Below are 22,491 nucleotides of genomic sequence, written 5' to 3'. Positions count from 1 at the left end.
AAGAATATATAAAAGTCAAAGATATTCTGGAAGTTACAAAACAAATGCAGGAAATGGAGATAAGGAAGAATGTGCGTCACTTATCTAAATTTAGTTCTCAGAATGCCAAGTTCAAATCTAATTCTCAAGGGATGGAACGAATGACCATTTGTGCGACAAGAAGCAAACCCCACTATGGACAAAGTTACACAAATCGACACGAAGAAAGGAAAAAGAGGTTACCTTGCATTTTCTGCGATGGCAATCATTGGAATGACGAATGTGATATATATCCGACTGTGAAAGAAAGACTGGAAAAGTTGAAGAAATTGGGACTTTGCGAACTATGTATGAGAAAAGATCACTCACAACAGACTTGTGCGCGGAAATTGAAATGCTTTCACTGCGGATCTGAACATAATAGCGCTCTCTGTAACACTTTCACTGCGGATCTGAACATAATAGCGCTCTCTGTTCAAGAACTCCTAGTTATTATCGCGGACAAGAAAGAATCTGCGACAAATGTGAATAATTTGCTTTTATGATCCCTTTTTGGATGATAAGGAATGAAGGACAAAACATTTGCGGACTAAAACTCCACAATAAAATATTAGTGGAATAAAATATTTTCCAGAAACAAACACTTAGGAAACTGCACATTCGTCTAGTTAACTATTCAATTATCTTGTAGCAAAAGATATAACTTTTTCTCCATTTTTTGTTCAATGTAGAATTTAAAATTTCAGTTTTCCATCTAGCATTTAACTATTCAAGTATTATTTAACTTATTTTTTAAAGCAGTAGGTTTCGTTTTACTTCTCAACATGCGGTAATACTATATGACCCAACAGGAAGCTTCGTTTTGCTGATACTAACGATGGATTAGTGAAGAATAGAAAGCCCCAATTGCTAAAGAGACCCTGTGTAAATCAGTATGAAATTTCCATCTACTGCGAACAAAGTCTTCATTAAACTACTTCAACAAAGTAATAAAAAGTGATACTAACTTCCGGCAGCATCCTGAAATTTGGATCTGAATTAACAGCGCCAACATACGCGGCTAATTGCATTGGATCATTGTACATTTTTTCAATCCCCGTGCAGGTATCTTTCGATGAACCTGATGAAGCCGTTTTCCAATCCATCAAAAACAGAGCATCTCTAAACACAACAGCATCTAAATATCATTGCTTGACAAAATTTTTTTAGCTTAAAAAACATTTGTATAAACTCTTGTATCAAATCAATTGAAAAATTTATACGCTTTTCCGTAAATGAAAACGTTTACATTTCTTTAGCTTCAAAAATTTTCAAATTTAAACAGCAGACAAATTGAATATTTATGTGATACATGTTTTGAATTCGGATGTGCTAGCACGGTTGATAACGGCAGTGAGCAAACGGAAGAATTTTTGAATTTTTGTTCAATTAAGAATTAGTTAGAACAAACTTATAGGTAACAGCAGCATCAAATCGTCCGCTATAGCAAAGACCATGATGTCTAGTGGGTCTTTCTAGCTCCATGTTTTTGTCGCCAAGTGTGCGCAAAACAGGTAGTACACTAGTTAAATAGCTTGCAACAGAACTGTCGACCTGAAATGAAAGTAAAAGCATAGAATCATTTATAAAAAGGCCATGGAAAAAAAGTTGCACTAACAGCATAAAATCACTTGTAAAAAGTCTACTTCGGAAGTTATTTGATCAGCAACATCATCAGGAAAACTTCCTCGCTTTCGAAGCTCTTCCAAAATTTTTTGTATGCAGCTGTGATATTGCGTGCCTGACTGCATTCGTACTGGAAACAGTTAGATGAAATTAAGAAATGATAATAAGAATGGAAATGCAACACTTCTCTGGAAATATGATTAACGAATATCCCGTTAGTCCAATGAATTTAATCGTCTTAAAATTCAGATAATATTTTTTGTGAAGTATGTGCTATTTGAAAACAAATGGCTAGCAAAATATCTGCTTCTTGAAGAACATAAGGTGATTGTTTGAGAAATCGGAAGTCAGCTGATACACTCATTTTTAAAGCATATATGTCTTAATGAATTCAATGAGTGACTTTTTTTTATAGGAAATTTCGAATCAAGATAAGATGTTTACTTACACTAAAATTCTTTCAAGAAAATATCACCCGACTGGATAACAACAAGACTAACCTCTCACATATTTCTTGAAGGCACCTATACCACCCAACTGTTTGATCATTTTTAATTGCCACTGATAGAGCAAACGCTGTGAAGTTGTACATCCCAGAATGGCTGAAACTGATGGGTATCGACCATCCTCCACATTTGCTATGTTTTCTAGAAATTGATCGGTTTTCTGAAATTTGTGAAACAATTTAGTTGAAATCATGTAAAATCTTTTCGGTTCAATTCAAAAGTTAAACTGAAATTCTTGAAAACTTTATTTGGAGAACATTCGAGAAGTTCAGCTCATATGTTGACCTACTGATTTAACTACTCAGTATCCACTATTATCTACAGAAAAAAAAAATTCATAATTTGATAAAATTTGAGATGAAACAAATCAAGTCTTTCATAAGAAGGATAAAAATAAGCAAATCAATTAGTTCTAAAATTACTATTCGTAATTTCTTCTGATAAGAAAAAAGAAACTTGCAAGGTATGATAATTTCTGCTTCTGCTGCGTAGACAATACTGTTGGAGGAGAAACAAGAAATTCTTTCGTTGGTAAAGTTCCAAGAATATCTTTAACAACAGACGGCATGATTACCGTACCATAGTGAATTGTTTTTGCACCAACTTTGGCTACCATACTGCAGTGTATTATATTCAAGGCGATAAGACAAGCAAAAAAGAGGCAACACATGAATGTGAAAAAGATAACAGAAAGTTGTTTCAATTGTGAAAAAAAAAAGTGGAATTGAATTCCTCTGATGAATTTCGCGAACAACCTCTTTAGTTTCAAAAAAAAGGAACAAAAAACGAAAATAAAAAGAAATGGAGAATACTACTTTACTCTATCAATATACCATAACACTACTCATCATGTCAATTAGGAAGAGGTATATTTTGTTATCATTCATACGAGGCTATGTATACAAAGATGTCCATCATCATATTGAGAATACTTTATGGAACATATGCCCTATTGACTTTGAAGAGAATATTTTTCTAATTTGATAGAATTATAATATCTATACAGAACTAATTATCCACAGAACATGCTTAATAAATCCTGCACAATATTGTGACAGTATAGATTTTAATATTTGTGAAAAAATTCAATATAATGCAGTATGAGTAGCCATTCGTACAGAAAATGACTTCTGACCAACTATTACGAGCAAAAAAAATAGGTACGAACTTTTGATATCTGAACAAAATCTAATGAAACCAGAAAGAGCATGTGGATTGAAATATATAGTTGAGAAACAAACATCACACAGTATGCTTTCTTCCGGTATTGCAACTAGTTTGTGGATGCATTTTAGTATCGGTAAGATTGCAAAAAATAACAAACAATTCAAAAAAAGTACAAAAGAAACAATCAAAAAAACAAACAGAAACAATTATTTTCACATTTTTAAAATAGGATGACTCTATTCCAGAATATGCTCCTACTCGATCTACTAGTCTTAGAAAATTTTCATGATATGCATACTTAAGCAAAACTTGGCATGATGATTTAAATCTATGATTGAACAAAGTTAGGTACAAATGGTGGAGGTGGCATGTTGACTTGCGGCGCAAGCATAAGCTTCTCTTCCTTCATCTGTTCTACATACAACCAACACGGTGTTACTTGATAATCCGCGGGCGGCGGTTTGTAAGTTGGCTTGTGGTAAGGCGGAGCTGCTCGCGGACCCCATCTTTTATACATTGGATCGTTTGTATCATAGGTTATTCGATCACTACCCCATAACTGTGGAGGTGGTACTACTTGTTGCGCTACTACAGTTGCCTGTTGAGCTGCTTGCTGATATACACCTAAAAGGTTGGAAACTGCATAATTATGGAATGTATATCAGATAATGTTCATGTTTACTTAATTCTTGAGAAGTATCTCATTTAACTTAAGTATTTCTAACTCAAGTATTTCGAGATTCAAGCAATAATGCGAAAAATATAACGTATTTAAGAACTGTAAAAGCTTGGAAACAGCACACTCAAAAAAACTTAACAGTTATTACTATCTCGCTGATCACCCATAACCATTTGCGCGACCTGTGCCATGTGTTTCATCATTTCCGCGACATGTGTCGGATCTAAGGCTTCTGCAATTTTAATACAATAAGAAATACTGAAATTCGGAAATTTATCAGGAAAACATAGCATAAATATATTAGCAATTTCTGATTTTCCTCTAACTTATGCCTCCAAGCATATTTGCTGAAAATCTATCACCGAAAATCGAAAAGTGAAAGGTAAATGCCAAGTCCTAAGTAAATAATAAGTTAAAACGAATAGATAGGAATTATACATAAACTATGACCGGAAATAAAGAAGTTATTGTTACCATCAACACTTTTCGATTCTGCTGTATGTATCGACACAGCTTCTTGCGAACTTGCTACCGTTGCCTGATGCATTTGCTGTTCGAGCTGCATCGCTGATTGATGATGTGCAAGATATGATTGTTGATGTTGTGCATAAGCTACTGCTTGTGCAGCTGTTTCAGCTATTCAAGGAAAAAAAAACAAATTTGAGTTTCAATAATACTTAAGAAATTAATGATTTAAATTAAATATGCAAAAACTGAGCTGTCTTATTCAAGCGATTTTTTAAATATTCATATCACCCACACATTAACAGTACTGAAATATATAGAAATCAGTTGTGAAGGAATCCAGTAGAAACTTATAGAAATCACCCTCTATTTCCGAGAAAGTTTAGGGTTCACAATCATTTGTGTAACAAAGCTGCCAATAAATTTGTCTGCTTGATATAGAGGCAAAAGTTACCTTCTAGTTGTTGCTTCTTTCGTTCCTCTTCGGCTTCTTGTTCTTTCTTCAGTTTTGCTTCAGCTGCTGCTTTCGCTTTAGCTTGTGCAGCAGCCTAAACAACATTTACAAATAAAACATGCATCTAATATTATTTAAGTACTACTGTTCTAATTGTTTTGTAACAAAATTTATATTTCCTGAAGAGATGTAACTATTCAACAATGTTGACAAAATTTTGTTGCAAACTATTGAATGTACCTATTCCATTTAAAAACTTCATCCAAATTTATTGATATATAACAAAATGTACCTGTGCTTCTTGCGCATCAATTTCTGCCTTTGCACGTATCATTTCACGCCGCTGATCAACATCTCGTTCCCAAGCTTCAAATTGTTTCACATATGCATCATAAGCTTCTGTACCCACTGAATTCCTAGAAAATAAATATTTCAATATAACAACAACTCACAATTGTCAATATGCAACAGAGTGAATTATCGATCTGCTACCTACAATATGCTTTCAATGGAAAGAAAAAAGTAGGAAATGAATTTAGAAAAACAAACATTTAATTGACAAATAACAAATATGAAAAAAGGAAATAAACTTATTTTTTCTTTCCATTAAAAGAAGGAAGCAAACTTATCCTTGCCTTTCCGGAAGATGGAAATTAACAGGATAACTACGAAGTAAACGCATACTTTGCAGTTAATCCGGTTCAATTCCATCTTTTTTCAATACATGCTACAGATTAATAAGTCAACAGAAATAATTTTGGATAATCATGTATGGTGAACGAATAAACAACGTCAAATTAAATTATGAGGATACTTTAAGAATTGCTATAGAAACAAGAAATAAATCTAAAAAGAAAAAAACAAACATTTAATTGATAAATAACAACTAAGAAAGATGGGAACAAACTTATTCTTTTCTTTCCATTGCTCAAATTGTGCTTTATAGTCTCGATATTGTTTTTCTAATTCTTCCTCTGGAGTTAGCTGCACCATATTTCTCCGTAATTGCTAAAACCAAATGAAAGTTCTGAAAAAGCGATTTATATCAATAAACTAATCTAGGATATGAATCCTGCACGTTAACAAATTCATGAAAATTCGAGAGACAAACTCCCGGTATTTGTCAACCCGCGAAATCACCTACCATTACAAAGACACGGCTCACGGCTGACTTGCTACGTTGAAATGCAACATCTCATGGATTCGCCATCATTTGAAGTTTCCGGTTTAAGACCGGAATGACCCAATGGCTGGCTGATGTAAACGAAGTGTCGATAACTTTTACTTAATAATATATATAGATAAGCTAGTAAACATAGCACAAAGGTCAAGAGATACCAAATTCTGTAAAATCTTCCAGTGCTAGGGATAAAGAAGTTTTATGAATGACAGAGTAATTCAGATTCAACACATAATAGTAAACTAGCTAAGCTTTTCTATCTTTAATGTTCATGTTCATTGTTAATTGATAACTTGACCAATAATTCGGTCACCCTGTCCACCTGTACAAACTATCTTCATCTATCAAGTAAAATTGTCCATTTCTAAATGCCAACCGAAAAAAGGGAGAAAAATTTATGTGCTACAGAAGGAAAATAAAACAATTGTATGTTATTCTATTCATTGATACTGCAAACATGAAGTTTTTGCTGCATTAATATGTCACATGTTACGACATTCGTAATTCTTATCCAAAAGATATCAGTATATAACTTTTCAAATTATCAATTTTGCATATGACAATTATGAATATGTCAATTAGTGATAAATGAAGTCAAATTGAAACTACTATAACATAGTGATAACTGTTATCACATTAAGTTTATTTTGATAGGAAGCGAGATCGAGGAGGAGTAGAACTTAAGTTAGGTAAAGTAAATCACATCGAAACTATCACGGTAATTCAAAGATAGCATAATTTTTATCATATCAAGTTTATTTTAGTGATAAGAGAAATCAGTGAGGAATGCAATTTTCGAGTATTTTATCAATGTTTTATTGAAACTTTATTTTATAAATTTCTTCCTTTTTTTTCATTCTTACAGTCTACACCTTTCTTTCTTTCCAATGACAACATTTAATGCTTCAATTCAATTGCATTCAACAATGGATGAATTAGTTTAGTATTGAATGAATAGACCGGTGGAATATCCTAGACTAGTTCCAACCGATAGTTCTCAACCAATAGTTCCCAACCGGTAATTCCCAGCAAGAACTAACAGATAGTCTATGCAAACGCTAACGAGGAGAAAACAGCGGGAATTGTTCCGATCAATGTTTGATAAACTAACGCATCAAAAGTTTTAATTAAAGTTTATTTTCCCAAATTAATGAAATTTATCATTTGTGGACTTTGTAATTCAAATAAAAAAAGCAAAGATAGTCAATTACGCTTTCAGACTATTGCGCTTTCAAATGCATAAATTGCATATCAAAATTTGACCCTAAAATTTTGCCATTTAATATTGTCATTTAATATTGACCATTCTTTCTTTTAATCTTCCAACTAATTGTGCTATTATGATTTCAGACTATTGCGCTTCCAAATAAAATTTGATTAAAATTTATCATTTTCCTTTTTGGCGCAAAATTGAATTGAATTATTTTGGAAAATATTTACTCTAGATTTAGCGTTTTCATTGCGAGCGTTATATGGTGGTGACACAGTGTGTGTGATACAGTTCATCTCTTCCAACGAGACCTATAAGTTAATTAATTGGTATATTGGGTCAGTTATTTAGTACTTGTGGTCAACTCTTCACATATATATGATCGATAGTGCATCAATCTTTTTATGCTTTACTTGAAAGGCGCTTAAATTCTATCAAAATGTGATAAAATGACGTCGAAATGTGATACAAATCGTTGTTGGATTATATTTATGAGTAATCTCGTATACAATACAGTATTATTACTTTGTTAGTCTTTTAATAGGCTAATTAGCTTAATTGAGCGCAGAGGTGTAGTATTTTTACTATAAGTATTATTCTCACTTTCTATTACTTATATATTTACATCTACTTTTCAGTCTTTCCGTTGCATTCAGTTTACCTTTTCAGTCTTTTTTTTTTCTCAGAGGAACACTTCCGGGATTTTTAAATTCGTGATTCTTCTGTTTTTCAGGTTTCTCTGTCGTTTTCTGCTAGAAATATCCTGCATAAAAGGTGAAAATAAGCCAAAATAATGGCTGATGAACGTTCTCGTCGCGGTCTGAATCCAAACGCTCAATCATTTATACCAAATCCAGCTGCTCGTCCATTTGTTCCTGGACAACCTTATGTTTTCACATCACAGCCTCCGCCAATGTACCATCATCCGCCACCGTCTATTGCCCAGGGAGCTTATCCGGTGTATCAACAGTATGGTCAAATGGGGCCAACAAATGTAGCGCAACATATGGTACCACCGTCGGTTGCTACTCCAATGTACCATCAACCGATTGCTACAACTGCTGCACCTTTGGTGGAGATTCCGTCAAGTGCACCATCTGTACATCGCTTGCCACCTTCACAACAACAAGCACCTGTTGATGGTTAGCCTGAATTAGTTTAAGTTGACCAAACTGGACAGGTAGCATTAGATTGTGCAGGAGCCATCTCTCATACTCTCTTCTTACCTTCCGACCCTCACTTCCAAAATATTTTTTAGTGGCAAAAGCTCATCAAAACTGTTTAGAACACCAGTCTTCTAATAATTTTCGTAGAAGTCAGTGTTTGAAGTTAATCGATCAAATGATTAAAAGGAAAAGGGAATGTTTATAAGGCTTGTTCATAAGTGAGCTTAAGCCATTAGTTTAACAATCAGACAGGCATGAAGCGTACTATTTTTTAATTGGTTATTGCTGAATATTTTTTATAGCTTGGGATGATGAAATAGATGAAAGGGAAGAAGTGATAGGAACAAAGGAGGGATTGGTAACGGAAGAAGTGATAAATAATGATTCTTCACCCGCAGAGGTAATTTATTTTTTCTTTCTCCGTTGTGCATCTTTGCCTTTTTGGCATTTTTTTCCATCGTTTCATCAAATCTAATTGTGAAGAAAAACGTTTTCCTCCCCTCTTTTTATTATAGAATTCCTTCACCGAGACTAGCTTAAAATATCTACTTCTTAATGATTTCATTTATTGGTGATAAAGTAGTAGTATTTTTAGAAAGAGCAGGAACCGATGAAACCTACAGATTTGGAAACCGTAAAGCCAGGAAACATCGGAAGCAAAGCAAACAATATACCGGTTACAAGGGAAACGGATGACGAAGATATAGCATTACCTGTGAAGTTGAAACAAGCTTACATCGATGGTTCGTTAGTATTTATTCGTATTAACAGGTTAATTGATTGGATCAAGACAGTGCTATAGTTGTCAGGGCTGAACAAAAAAGTCGCAAAATTTGATTCCCTTACAACATAAATTTTTCTCTTACTATATTTATAGATAGCAGTCGAAAGGAACATGTCAATATGGTTTTCATTGGGCACGTTGACGCTGGTAAATCTACGATTGGTGGACATCTAATGTATCTTACGGGAATGGTGGATAAACGTACACTGGAAAAATATGAACGAGAAGCAAAGGATAAGGGAAGAGAGTCGTGGTTTGTCCTTAATGATTAGTTATTGTTTGGGTTTTGGTGAAATTTCTTGGTTATTTATTTTTTCGATTTTATAACTTGTTCTGGATTAGGTTTTCACGGACAAGGTTTTTTTTTTGTTTTCGGTGTTAATTACTAGAGATTATTAGAGATTACCCCATCATTTATTGCGGCACCACTGACGGTAACATGACCGGATATAGCCATTCATGGATATTTTGAAAAAGATGTTTTAGTTGAATGTCTCACTTTCAACTAGGGACCACGTTATAAACGTGGTACATGCTCCAAAATTAAACTCAGTCTGTGGTGGGTCTCCAAACTCGATCTCCAAAAACATTCCATCTTTCTGTCATTTTCGGTATTTGTCGTGGGCACTGGATACGAATGATGAGGAACGTGAAAAAGGTAAAACTGTTGAGTGCGGACGCGCATTTTTTGAAACTGAGAAGAAACATTTCACAATTCTGGATGCACCTGGGCACAAGTCATTTGTTCCAAATATGATCAGTGGAGCGACACAAGCAGACCTAGCTGTACTGGTTAGTTAATACTGATAGGCTTTGTTCTTTTTTTTTTTGTGAGTGAAGAGAATAGAAGAGAAACTCAAGAAATTTGGATTTATCATATTTTATGGGGACCTTGAAATGAAACGCTCTTGATTCTTTCTGTCACTCCATCGATAGGTTTTTTTTTTTTCATTATTTTCGATGTTGAGCTGTTCGCACCCTCTTGAGATGTACATCTCTTTCATCTCAGTTGATTTACTCAATGTTCATTTCACCAAAAGAAGCATTTTTTAGGTCATCAGCGCGCGAAAAGGCGAATTTGAAACTGGTTTTGATCGAGGTGGCCAAACACGTGAACATGCAATGTTGGTCAAAACTACTGGTGTGAAATATCTTGTTGTGCTGGTAAATAAAATGGATGACCCTACTGTCAATTGGAACGAGGAAAGGTGTGCTCAGTCCCGTATTTCTAACACAAAATATTGCTTGGAAAATAGTGTTTCATATTTGTAGAACAGCGAAGAAATATGAAGGCAAGAAAACAGTGATTTTTTTTTTTAATCTTGGGAGTATAAAATTGTTTTGTTCTAGGTACAAGGAAATTCAAAACAAACTTACACCTTATTTACGGAAATGTGGTTTCAATCCAAAAACGGATATTATATACATTCCAGTTTCTGGGCTTACCGGAGCATTTCTGAAGGAGCGGCCAAGTTCTGAATTCGGTTCTTGGTACACGTAAGTTATGCCCAATTTTGTGTAATATATAAGCATTTTGAGGGCATTCGGAAGTGTATAACTAGTAAATGTTGTAAATTTTTCCATGCGTAATGTTTTTGTAAGATTCTTGTCTCAAGTGGTAGTTTTGTGGTTTTGATATTAAAAACTATTTTCTATGCGTAACTGTTGTACTATTGGTGTAAGCTGAAATTTTATAAATTTTGAAAATCGTTGTCTGAGATGTTGATGATTACAGTGGCCCATGCTTCATTGAGTATATTGACACCATGTTACCGTCAATTAGTCGTGATTATGAAGGACCAGTACGCGTTATTATTGCCGATAAATACAGTGTAAGTTGTCGTTGCTCATTATTCATCTTCAATTCGTTAATTAGGATTCTTTTTTCGATATTGAAACCGAGTGTATTTTGTGGGGCATTTATTATTTCAGGATATGGGTACCATAATTCTCGGAAAAATGGAATCAGGTGTTGTAGTTAAAGGCCAAACGTTAACAGTTATGCCAAATAGGGTTAGTTTATTTGACGGGATTGATATTGTGTTTCATTTGTAACGTTCAAGTTAATGGTGCATTTTCATAAGTTGAAAAAAGGAAGTTCGAGAGATTACATAATTAGCTATCGGTGAAAACTTTTAGACGAGCATTCAAGTAATTCAACTGTGGTCAGATGATGTGGAAGTTGATAAAGTGGTTTCTGGTGATAATGTAAAACTGAAGTTGAAGGGGATTGAGGATAACGACATTTTGCCTGGTTTTGTGTTATGTTCTCCGGATGCACTATGTCATGTCGGGAGAGTTTTTGATGCTGAAGTAAGACTTTTTTTTTCACTGTGTGTCACAAATTCTGTAGGTTTCTTCGGCAATGGATTTTCTCAGGATCTTTGAACTGTTTTTCTTTCTTCTTAAGAGAAGTATGCGTTAGTGTCACCACTGAAATGGTGGTACTTCCCTTGTTTTTTAGGTGGTTATTCTGGATCATAAATCAATAATCGCGTCTGGTTATTCTTGTGTGCTACATATCCAATCAGCAACCGAAGAAGTTATCGTGAAGGTTTGTTTTATCAGCACAACCCTTGAAACTAATTGAAGATTTTGATGCTAAGTATAACTGTGAACACTTTGTGGTATGCAACAGAACATTTAAAATTTATTTTATGATAGGTCACTGAAAACCTTGCAATGTTAACTTCTTTGTAAAATGACCATATAAAGCTATATTTATCATATATGAACGTGCTTACGTCATTTGGTGGGCTCTGAAATGAACGGACATTTAGATTCCTGAAAGTCTAGATTGTGTCTGTTGAAAAGTATACCTTTTAAATGAGAGAGTCATTTTCTTAACTATTTATTCAGAAGGTGTATATTATGCTTCTCGAGAAAAATTGCTACAGCTATTTATGCATTTTTTTTTCTGGTAATCCTCTTATTTGTAGGCAGTAATTTGTACAATCGACAAGAAAACAGGAAGTAAGGTGAGAGCACGATTCGTAAAGCAAGATGAAAAGTGTATAATGCGGCTGGAAAGTTCGGAATCATTTTGTCTTGAAGCATTCAAGAACTTCCCACAAATGGGACGTTTTACACTACGTGATGAAGGCAAAACAATAGCTATTGGCAAGGTACTGAAGGTTGTGGAATGATCGTGCAATGACGTTTAATGCATTCATTTCGGTTTTCAGTGTCGATTTATTTATCTGCATATGATGAGAGAGCTCTTAGGATTATTTTTCGTTTTCGATCTTCAATACATTGACAGTAACCAAAGACCTTGTTAGAGGAGGTAATGTTTCAGTTTGGCTATCGATTCCTCACTTTCATAGTATATCCAAGCATCCCTCTCCTATTTCGAGACGATGAGTTAAGCATATGGAAAGCTCATGTTTTGTGAACCCTGGAGTACTTCTCAGTTATCAACAGTCTTATTAAGTCTATTCCTACTAACTCTATGTAAGATATTGAGCTAAAGAAAGTTATTTAATCCTCCAGCTCTTTCATCCTGGTCTTGTCATATTTCTTGAAATATGTAAGCAAGTTGTTAAATTAAATTGGCCTCACTTGCAAATCTGTAAATTCTTAATGATTTCCGTGGATTCATTAGTCTTTACAATATATCTTCCAAAATACAAGAGAGCAATATGAATTAATCATATGGCCTTGAAAAGAACTGTACTGCTTTTTATCGCTTTAAATCGATGAGTGAAGGAGATCATTAAATAATTTCAGTCGGTCGAACACCGATAACAATCAGAACTTTTAAGAACAAATGCTCTCATAGTTAATAAATTGTCGATGAAAACGAGGAGATTTAAATAACATTTCCTCACCAATTGTTAATTGTTCATTTCGTTATTCTATTTTCCTTTACAAACTTATACGAATGAAATTTCTTTCGCATTAAAGAGATTGTATGGAGAAAAAAATTTATTCAGATGTGTGCAGGGAGCCTTACACTGGCTTGTAAATGAAAGGAGGAGGATAAACTTTGCAAGTGCACTTGGATATTTATAGGCTCCCTTGTCAAGTGGACATGAGTTCGTAGCTCCACATCACGCTGTACGAAGTGTGAATTGGAAGGCCGGCCAAACTATGAGTGAAAAGGCAGATACATCATATGTGTCTTGATAGCAATATATCAGGAATACTAAACGAAACAAATCTACACAGAAAGTTTGCGGAGATTGTAAGGTTAAGCTTCAGCAATAGATGATGAAGCCTCGGAATTGTCAACCTTCTCAGCTTCTGGTCCTTTCTTTTTTTTCGTTCGTTTTTCGACCTTGAAAAATGAGTGGTAAATAGTTGCTGGAGTTGTAGGGGGAACAAGTTTTAAAATTTGAATACGAAGAGAGCAGAGCCACTCACTTTTTCGATCTCTTTTTCTGTTGGGATCGGCAAAAATGGGTTGACATCAAGAGCAAAATGAGCATCACCAGGTATAACCATGAGCAATGCACGGTTGATGAATGGCCCTAAAAAGAACAAAGAGCTGATATAAACGGAAGATATGAATGGTGCAGCTGCGGAATTATCACTGTTCTTGAAAGATGAGATTAAATGGATAATTATTGTAAAAATAAGCAATGTAATAATGGTATGAATCGAAGTTAACTGATATTCATATGTATTTTGACGATTTTACCTAACTGCAACTCTTTTCAAATGAAAAGTGTTGAAGAATTACAATCAAATTGGAAATATCACTCAGAGTAATAAAGTGTTTGCTTACCTAGAGCAGGATTTCGATGTTTACATAAAGCCTCAATAACAGCTACAATGTTTGCTTCCAATTCGTTATCATCCATTGATAACTGAAATTGATAAAGTGATTCTATCTTCCACTGGAAGTTTGTAATTTGGATATGTCAAAGTTGAGTTAGCGCATCTAATACTTTCATTTCATTATTGTTTTTAATGTTATCATCAATGGATATCACTTAAAATTGCTTTAAAGTTCAGTAGTGCGAAACAAATACGTTTTATAGGCATTTCAACTTACCCGTCCTATGACAGTATCACAAAGACCCCAAATAGGCATGATTGGATCACCTCGAATCGCTAATTTTACACCATTCTTGAATTTGTCAATGATTTCTTGAAAGTTATCACCAAGACCACCTGAGGAAAGACGTTCTGTATAGTATTATTCAAGAGAAAAAGTTATATCATATCAGGTGAAATGATGAATAAAGTTATCAATTGTCAGAAATTATCTGAACGCTCTGAATTAAATAACAAGAATGTATTTACCTTTCTCAATAAAAAAACTAGAACTGATAAAAATGAAAATGATTTTAGTTTTAGCCTTTTGATTAACAGCTAGGACAATGTTATCTTCAAACATACCATTGATTTTATTTGGAAAACGTGATCTCAAAATCCCTCGTAAGGGAAGAATACTGGAAGCCATGTCAGTGTGTGCAACGCAGAAGTCATAATCATCAATTCGGAACATTCCTTTAATAATCTGAAATCCATCAGTTTCGGAACAAACAAATTTGAAACAAACTTGAAGATATATATTCAGGAAAATTTTCTTCTCAATAGTTATACGGAAGACATAAATGTAAGCCAATTTTTTCTTCAGAAATTACGGTGCTCTTCCTGATTTATTATAGTTTAATTCAACTCTACTTTCTCGCGAAAGCTTTTTGTATTAAGTTTCTACTCTACCTTTTTTATTAAATCTCTTACCCTTTGACATGGATAAATCTTGTGTCCTAGACTATAATCCAGTGAGCAAGAATACCATATACACATGCTCGATCTGTACCGCAAATAGTGCCGTTTTCTTTCATAAATTATAACGGATACCGCTAGTAGACAAATAAGTAAATGCGTAAGAACAAAATTTGAATCCAAATTTTCCGTGCTTTTAATTTTTAACCAACGACCTCAGGTTACAATAATTCAACCAGTAAAAATTATTCTTTTCTGTTAATCCTATAGCAACTGCAGTTATATTTTTATTATCAAACCTTTTTGATCACATCAGGACCTAGTGCGATTTCAGCACCGGCCTCAACGGCCATATCCCGATTATGTTGCTCATATGCAAATGCCAATATTGTTCTTTTCTCGTTATGCTTGAATGGATAGGGAATTGGTACCAACTCTTCGGAATCGGCAACCATTTTAGTCTTGAAAAGAAAAATTTTAAATCCTGCTCGGAATGAGAAAAGACGATACAATTATATAAAATATATTTAAAATGAACCTTCTTTTCCGTTGTCATATTCAGTTCCATTCGTAAACGAACGCGCGCATTCGGATTGTTGTAAATAGATGGTTGTTGCATTTCCCTATAAATTTATCAGAAAACTAATTTCTGAAAGATAATATGTATTATGAATATTTTATTTAAACAACTATAAAGTTATGCTCCAGAAAAGCTAATATATCAGGACCATGGAAAAACAAACACAGCAAAACAAGCAATCCTCAGTAACCGCATAAACCTAATTCATCAAAGGAAATAAGTCAATTAAAGGTGATAATGTCTTCAATCTCTCAATTCTAATTACCTCATAATGACATGAAAGTTTTTATTTAAATTGTGGACAGCTTATAAAATCTAGGCATTAGTAATCGTAATGATGAAAAAGTGGCTCTAAGGCTCTAATTAATTAATTAATTGTGATTAATATAAACTAATAAAATTATTCCCCAACCTATGCATTCGTAATGCTTCTGAAACTGAGTAATACTGAGTTTTGTAGGCACTTCGAATGAAAACATTTGTGGTTGGCTTATCCGGCAAATGTGCTTCTTTCGCTGGATTGAAGCGACCAGGAAATTGTTCCGAAATAGAGGTCCTGAGAAGAATAATCAAGCATAGCTTTTCCATAACATCACTTAACTCTCTTCTATTCGGATTCAATTCATTTTCCAAGAAAGCCGAAAAAAAAGAGAAAACTTCACATTTGTTTCATCCGTGAGATTTGAATTCTTTGCATGAAGGTGTACTTTTTCCGTTCTGCTTCTTTTGCTTCTCGTTTCAACCGCCTTTCCTGACGTTCTTGCTTGGTAAGAGCGCGTTTCAGGTTACGCTTGCGTCCTATAAAGTAGAAAACAAAGAGTTGTCGAAGTCATAACAATTAACGCACGAATTAATTATTTATGATCGTAACTAAACGTTATAACTTGAGAACTATCCGCACTAATTTTCCAAATCATTCATTAAGAATAGAACAATGTGATAAGGTTATAAGAAAGAGATGACGTAAAACTTGATCGAAGTATATGCGTCATTTTAAAAGAAGGAAATCAGAAAATTCTTTAAAGAAGTTCAAAGCCAGAATGATATAATATAGTGGAATTAAACAAAAAAAAAATCCTACAGGATATAAGTCTAAGGATTGCTTTATAAGTCTAAGAAATGCTTTTAACGTCAAAAAAAAATTTTTTTTCATTTCATCAGATCATCCAAAACAGTTCTTTCATTCTTTCATTTCGTTAGATCATTTAAAACTCCAGTAATTCACTTCTTACCACGATATTGTTGTGAGTTATAAATCGATGGAAGTAGTAAGCCAAATTCTGAACGTCCCATTGTTGCTTTATTACTATTACATGCAACCCATATCATTCCATTACATATCGATGAAAGCATAGCTTAACACAATAGCACACCTGGAATTATCATCGTGAAATAATTAATTTAAACATTTTTCGATCAGACCCTACTTCATTCTACTCCCTTTTACTTTGTGCAAACAAGAGAAGCGCTATCACAAAATAATAATTTGTTGATTAGGCAAAATAATGACGGCTAATATTAATCGTGAAATAACCCAAAATAGATTATACAGTCTCAGGAATAGAAAACAAAATAACTCTAGAATTTTCTCCCTCTCCCTCTCTCTCTCTCTCTCATCCTTTTCCGGAAATAATTAGTGCAAATAGAACTCATCCATACTTCCACTTAGTATTATTTCCTTTAAAAAAAGACTTTTTCGATGGAACTAGAAAATCCTTTTAGGATTCAGTTGAATTTAAATAATTTGGGATGGCAGGAATCTACCTCAAATAATTTGGAATGGTAGGAATCTAGCATAAAATTTAAGCTTATTTCTTATTTTTCTAATATTTCCATGCTTAGCGACCATTTTATAAGTCATATTCATCGATACTGCAACATAACACGCATCCCAAATATCTGCATTTTAGGGATTGATATCCGAGAAGCTCAAAGCTTGATTAATAACAATCGATAGTGCTTTAGAACCATAAGTCTGTTTCTTTTTTTTCTTGCCAGAAAATCATTTCGTTCAAATACTTTATTAATCGAAATGATCAATGATATCAATAAAACATCCACAGTTTACAACAAAAAAACAAGAAATGATTAAAATGTAACTAGTTTTCTGTTACGGAAAGGTATTACCCGTCACAAAACGGTCTATCCTTAATTTAAGTACCAATTACAATTACAGTATTAAAGACTAAAGCATTCGTCATACTTAAGAGGGAAAGTCATTCCTTTTTCAATCCTGTTGCATGTGAGATTTAAATTCTTCCGTGAATTTTTGAAGTATCAATCTTTTCAGTTCAAAAATTCTAAAATTACTTAGAAACATCCTATTCATAAATTATACTCTGTTTTTGCTCCTTCACTCTTACAATTCCTATCAGTAAGATAAGTTAGTCATTTCTTCATCCTCCTTCCGATACAGCCTGATATCTAACAAACATCTGTAATTTGCATAATAAATTGAAACAAAAATCAGCTGAAATGTAATAATAAGTAAAATGGACAAAAGTGACAAAGAATTATTAGCAGCATATCACTTTCAACAAGCAATAAACAGAAGAACTTGCAAGATAGAATTACATGAACTGGTTGTGACTCAAATCATTTGTCTGGAAAGAAAACTAGTAGGAAAAAAAACCATATGCCACAATTTAGGGTAGTATAAGGTGTAGATAAGGTCATGAATTGATGTCTACATCTCTGCACATCAGTTTTCAGGAAAAATATATCCTTCAAATCTCCACATTACAATTCTCATCTATTCCATTATTTATGTGATAATTTGAATGATAGATTTCAATACATTATCAACCTAACATAAGTCAAAGAAAAAAAAACACGGAGATTTGTAAAAAGTAATTTGTGGGAATTTGGAAAAGAAGGCAAAGTCTATAAATTATTGAAACCAGAGCTGAATTTACAATTAAATTTGGCATATCTTTTTTTTCATGATGCGAATATCAAATCTTATTATCATAGAATAGTTCACTTCGAAGCACAATATAGTAAACAATGAATTCTAAGAATGCAATATTCAAATGCATTACGATGAATGAAAAAGCACGAAATGGTACTTTCCAAAACGAAAATGCCCTAAATTTTTAAATAAATGTCAAATTCAAGGCGTATAATCAATCATAAAACAGTTCGAGAACAATAACAACACTGGCAGGATGAATTATGCGTAAGTTGCGTGAGGAATGTGGATCCAAATCCGTTGCAATTTTGTTGGAAGATGGTTGAAGCAATAAGGTGTTATTTAATTTCAAAAGTGAAACACTGGTAATTTAGGTTACCGGATACTTTCAAATATTTCAAGACAATAATGAAATTCATGCCTGACATGCATTAAGCATGTGAAGTTGCGTGAGTCTAGTTTAAATTGAAACTAATCGAATGTTAATCTGAAAGATCCTAATCAATCACATACCTTCTAGGTTCGTTTTATCCGGAAAAATTTGGGTACTACAAATTCAAGCAAATAGCTCAGTTTCTCAAATTAATCTAAACTAAAATGGAAAAGAACTCACCGAGAAACATCATCAAAATCCATTCTGCAATATGCGCTAACTTGAATCACAATTAAATAAGAAATTCGGAAAGCAAATATTTTCGTCTTAAAAGCTCAATAATCACCAAGGAATAAAAAGAAAAGTTATAGCTCTTTGTTTTGAAATGACAACAAAGAGGGAGAACTGCTAGGATGAAAGATGAGATACACTGAAAGAAAAACGAATATATTGCCTTGAATCAAAGGAAAACCCGAGAAAATTGCATTCGTTTCTTTTTGATTAAAATAAATCTAAAGAATAAAAGGTAAAGTCTAGAACAGCTGTTATCAGCAAAAACGAAAGCAATGTTATCATGTGGTATGTCATGTGTTTTGACTGTATCAGATTATGAGTGAATAAAAGAAACCTAAACAATATTGGGAAAAGGCGAAGATCCATTAAGGATTAGTGGGTGAATCGCCAACCAATACATTCTTTTCATTACCACCATGTAAGCCTTGGAAATCTTGATAAAAGTACCTTGCTGTCCTTCTCTTTTACCAAATCTTTCTCTCTCCTTCATCCAAAACTTAATTCTTTTTTTTTGAGTCTATTATTTCCGTATCAAAACACATGGAAATTTGTGTCATCACTAGGATTCCATGTTATTCTTCCTTCGTATTGCTAACTTAAAGTATTTAAGATTAATTTACCCGTTTCAAGTAGCAAGAAGTGTAGTAAAACAAAAAAAATATGAGGTTTCTCAGGACTTTCAGTGGGTGGGGATGAGAGAGCATATAGTATGCAAAATTCAGCAGTGCAACCACCGATAAATGTTTCTTAAATTCCAAGATATCTGCTACGGAATACCGTGAATCTAAATGTCAACAATTCACCAACTAGATTACTTTAAAAAAAAGTAACTTGATGGATGATAGTGAATCCTTTCCGAATGAACAATATAAAATCCTGCCCGTATTTGATCATCGTATCACCGGAAGGTGGGTTACATCGAATGATCGTATAAACCTGATTAACATCTAAATTCCCACAACTGCATCACTTGCAAAAGCACCAGATCACCTGGGATGATCAGTAAGCTAATTTCTAATTAAAAAGATGTAAATTAATAAAAAAGCAATAATGGCAACAAAGTAAGTAATTCAACGAAGTGTAATAATGAATGACTGGAAAGAAGAAAGAGAAGAGAAGTAATTTACAGCACTGTACAACATCCCTGATTCTGTTTGACACGCGCATTTTGAACATAATTCATTTCGCGTACAATTTCGGCAAATACAGTATTCACGTTATGTGCACTCTTTGCTGAGCATTCCGTGAATGGACATGACCAGTATTCTGCCAACCCAAGACCATCTTCTGTTCGCACCTAGAAAGCAAACGGAATCGGAAAATGAGGAAACGTAGCAAATATAAGATAAAAAACAATTTTATATCATTCAAATATAATTCTGGTTAAAACAAAGGAACATACAAAAACCAATAAACTCTCATGAGGAAGTTCATACATTGAACTCAAGAAAAAATTCGTGGGTACGTTGTCCAGCATTTGACAACACCACTTACCGGCATTTCAAGTTAATGCTTCAATTTATGGAAGATATTTACCTGTCGTTGATGAATTAGGTCACACTTGTTACCAACCAATAAGATAGGCACTTGATCGGTACCCTAAAACTAATTTCTCAAATCATTTCGTCCATTATTTATTATTCCGTTGCTTTTTCTATATTATGTTATGGATGATGCATAAGTGGTTTATCCCTCCAATAAGTTCATCATTTCAAAACGATTTTCTTTTAAATCATATCCTATTGAATTCAGAGTAGCAGTAATTTATGAATGTCGAAGAAATTTGAACAATGGCTGGATTCAGCTAGAAAAACTTCCCAGGATCATTGACTAGCGCCAATTCATATTTTGGTCTTCTAATTAGTTTAAAGATTCACCTTAACCCTAACAATCTGTTCACGCATTGTTTTGATGTCGTGAAATGTTTGTTGACTCGTTATTGAGTAAACCACCACAAAACCTTGCCCATTTTTGATATATAGGTCACGCATCGATGCAAACTGTTCTGTGCCCGCAGTGTCCAAAATTTCCAGCACGCATGGCTGACCATCTACCTGGAACTCTCATTTTTCATGATTAACTAAGCATTATTGATTTTGCATCGATGAACCTGCACGGAGTATCATCCAGCACGGTAGCATCGGAACCCAGCACGGTCATCCGGTAAAATATGAATTGCTCAAAAATCACGTTGCATTTCAATAGCCATTATATTTATTTTGAATAATGAAAAGCTTCCTTTTAGCTCACAACAATTAGTGAAATAGTTTAATTTCGTTTGTGAGTGATGGGAAATTCATTTAATTATCCATAAAAAAGTAATACTAAGGTAACAGCATTAAATATCATGAAAATTTTTGAGAATCTTAAATTACGAATTCCGTTCCTTGATTTTAAAAATGTTGCATCTTCCAGAGATCGGGATAAACCCTTTAGTGCAATGCAAAGATCATGGAAAATGTCAACATTTAACTTTTTTCGACCTCTATTTTTTCCTTATTTTTTCTAAATTAAAGAAAACATTGAATAAACCTCAATTTCTTTCCGATAAAAATCTTCAATCGTCGGGTCATATTTTTCGATAAATGTATTCGAAACGAACTGAACTGTTAGAGCTGATTTACCAACACCACCACTTCCGAGTACCACTACCTGACAAAGTTGTTTTCCCCATAATATACCATTATAATGTTATTGCTGTATACTATTTTATAACTTATAAAATGTTGTCTCTAAAACCACTGAAATGAATCATTGTTACGATGGTACTGATAGCTAATTCAACCGTTTCATACAATACCTTTATCTATGACAAGTTTTGTTATTTCTTTTCAATTTTAATTTGAAATTGTTGATAAAACTTGAGATGGTCCAGAAATTGTCACCTTGAACTCGCGCATACTCCGGTAGGATGGCGAAACAGGATGGGATAGATCTCATTCAATGTGGCTCGACAAATATTTGTCTCTGCAATTGTCACATAAGTTATTAAAATAATGTAAAAGAAAAAATTTACAATTACCTTTAAAAGTACGCCAAACAGCTTGAAATGAAGTACTTTAAACAAATACATTAATACAATTTTTGAAGAAAAAAAGAACATATTCTACAGATATATCATTTTGGTACAATCACTTTAATAAAGTAATGAAAAAAAAAATTAGTTAGTTCAGGGGAGAGAAAGGGAGAAGTAAGGGAAGATAATGAAAATATAACGCAATAAAAGTGATCAGAGCTGATGGGTCATTTTCATCTCAAACGATGGGGTTACTTCGATAAGAAACAACTGCTTCACTGTTCATTGATAAATATAATACCAATTGATTTCACTCACTCTCTCTCTCTCTCTCTCTCTCTCTACAAAAGAAAAAACTAATGACGATACTGGATACTCGACAT

At 33.6% G+C, this 22,491-nt stretch overlaps 5 protein-coding genes across 5 annotated transcripts; 1 reads left to right on the top strand and 4 right to left on the bottom strand.

The window, feature by feature from the left end:
• Positions 1-791: 791 nt before the first annotated feature.
• Positions 792-2,766, bottom strand: LOAG_04860 (hypothetical protein; the record flags this gene model as incomplete). The annotated part of the gene is made up of 6 exons (XM_020446698.1): positions 792-899; positions 987-1,140; positions 1,430-1,572; positions 1,665-1,774; positions 2,145-2,291; positions 2,607-2,766. 6 exons carry the CDS (start codon positions 2,764-2,766, stop codon positions 792-794), a joined length of 822 nt encoding a protein of 273 aa, XP_020302997.1.
• A 442-nt stretch (positions 2,767-3,208) lies between these two features.
• On the bottom strand, positions 3,209-5,948 carry LOAG_04859 (hypothetical protein). Its single transcript, XM_020446697.1, has 6 exons — positions 5,823-5,948; positions 5,208-5,331; positions 4,916-5,009; positions 4,471-4,632; positions 4,136-4,228; positions 3,209-3,941 (listed from the first exon to the last, which is right to left on the bottom strand). The coding sequence occupies exons 1-6, from the start codon at positions 5,906-5,908 to the stop codon at positions 3,646-3,648; spliced, it is 855 nt and encodes a 284-aa protein (XP_020302996.1). The 5' UTR covers positions 5,909-5,948; the 3' UTR covers positions 3,209-3,645.
• A 2,150-nt stretch (positions 5,949-8,098) lies between these two features.
• Positions 8,099-12,401, top strand: LOAG_04858 (elongation factor Tu domain-containing protein; the record flags this gene model as incomplete). Its single annotated transcript, XM_003140395.1, has 12 exons — positions 8,099-8,447; positions 8,774-8,871; positions 9,067-9,214; positions 9,349-9,508; positions 9,765-10,047; positions 10,309-10,463; positions 10,606-10,752; positions 10,991-11,087; positions 11,188-11,268; positions 11,395-11,568; positions 11,720-11,809; positions 12,195-12,401. The coding sequence occupies 12 exons, from the start codon at positions 8,099-8,101 to the stop codon at positions 12,399-12,401; spliced, it is 1,989 nt and encodes a 662-aa protein (XP_003140443.1).
• A 766-nt stretch (positions 12,402-13,167) lies between these two features.
• LOAG_04857 (hypothetical protein) lies at positions 13,168-16,895 on the bottom strand. The gene is made up of 10 exons (XM_020446696.1): positions 16,747-16,895; positions 16,177-16,312; positions 15,927-16,070; positions 15,473-15,557; positions 15,234-15,395; positions 14,602-14,722; positions 14,255-14,373; positions 13,985-14,066; positions 13,621-13,727; positions 13,168-13,534 (listed from the first exon to the last, which is right to left on the bottom strand). Exons 1-10 carry the CDS (start codon positions 16,865-16,867, stop codon positions 13,448-13,450), a joined length of 1,164 nt encoding a protein of 387 aa, XP_020302995.1. The 5' UTR covers positions 16,868-16,895; the 3' UTR covers positions 13,168-13,447.
• A 3,248-nt stretch (positions 16,896-20,143) lies between these two features.
• LOAG_04856 (hypothetical protein) lies at positions 20,144-22,061 on the bottom strand. Its single transcript, XM_020446695.1, has 5 exons — positions 21,978-22,061; positions 21,625-21,744; positions 20,970-21,146; positions 20,629-20,691; positions 20,144-20,389 (listed from the first exon to the last, which is right to left on the bottom strand). The coding sequence occupies exons 1-5, from the start codon at positions 21,990-21,992 to the stop codon at positions 20,216-20,218; spliced, it is 549 nt and encodes a 182-aa protein (XP_020302994.1). The 5' UTR covers positions 21,993-22,061; the 3' UTR covers positions 20,144-20,215.
• Between the last annotated feature and the right edge of the window lie 430 nt (positions 22,062-22,491).

Source organism: Loa loa (genome assembly GCF_000183805.2).
Source record: "Loa loa unplaced genomic scaffold supercont3.189, whole genome shotgun sequence".
Taxonomy (NCBI): domain Eukaryota; kingdom Metazoa; phylum Nematoda; class Chromadorea; order Rhabditida; family Onchocercidae; genus Loa; species Loa loa.
Note: the sequence above shows the minus strand (reverse complement) of the source record. Positions and strands in the feature narration are given on the sequence as shown.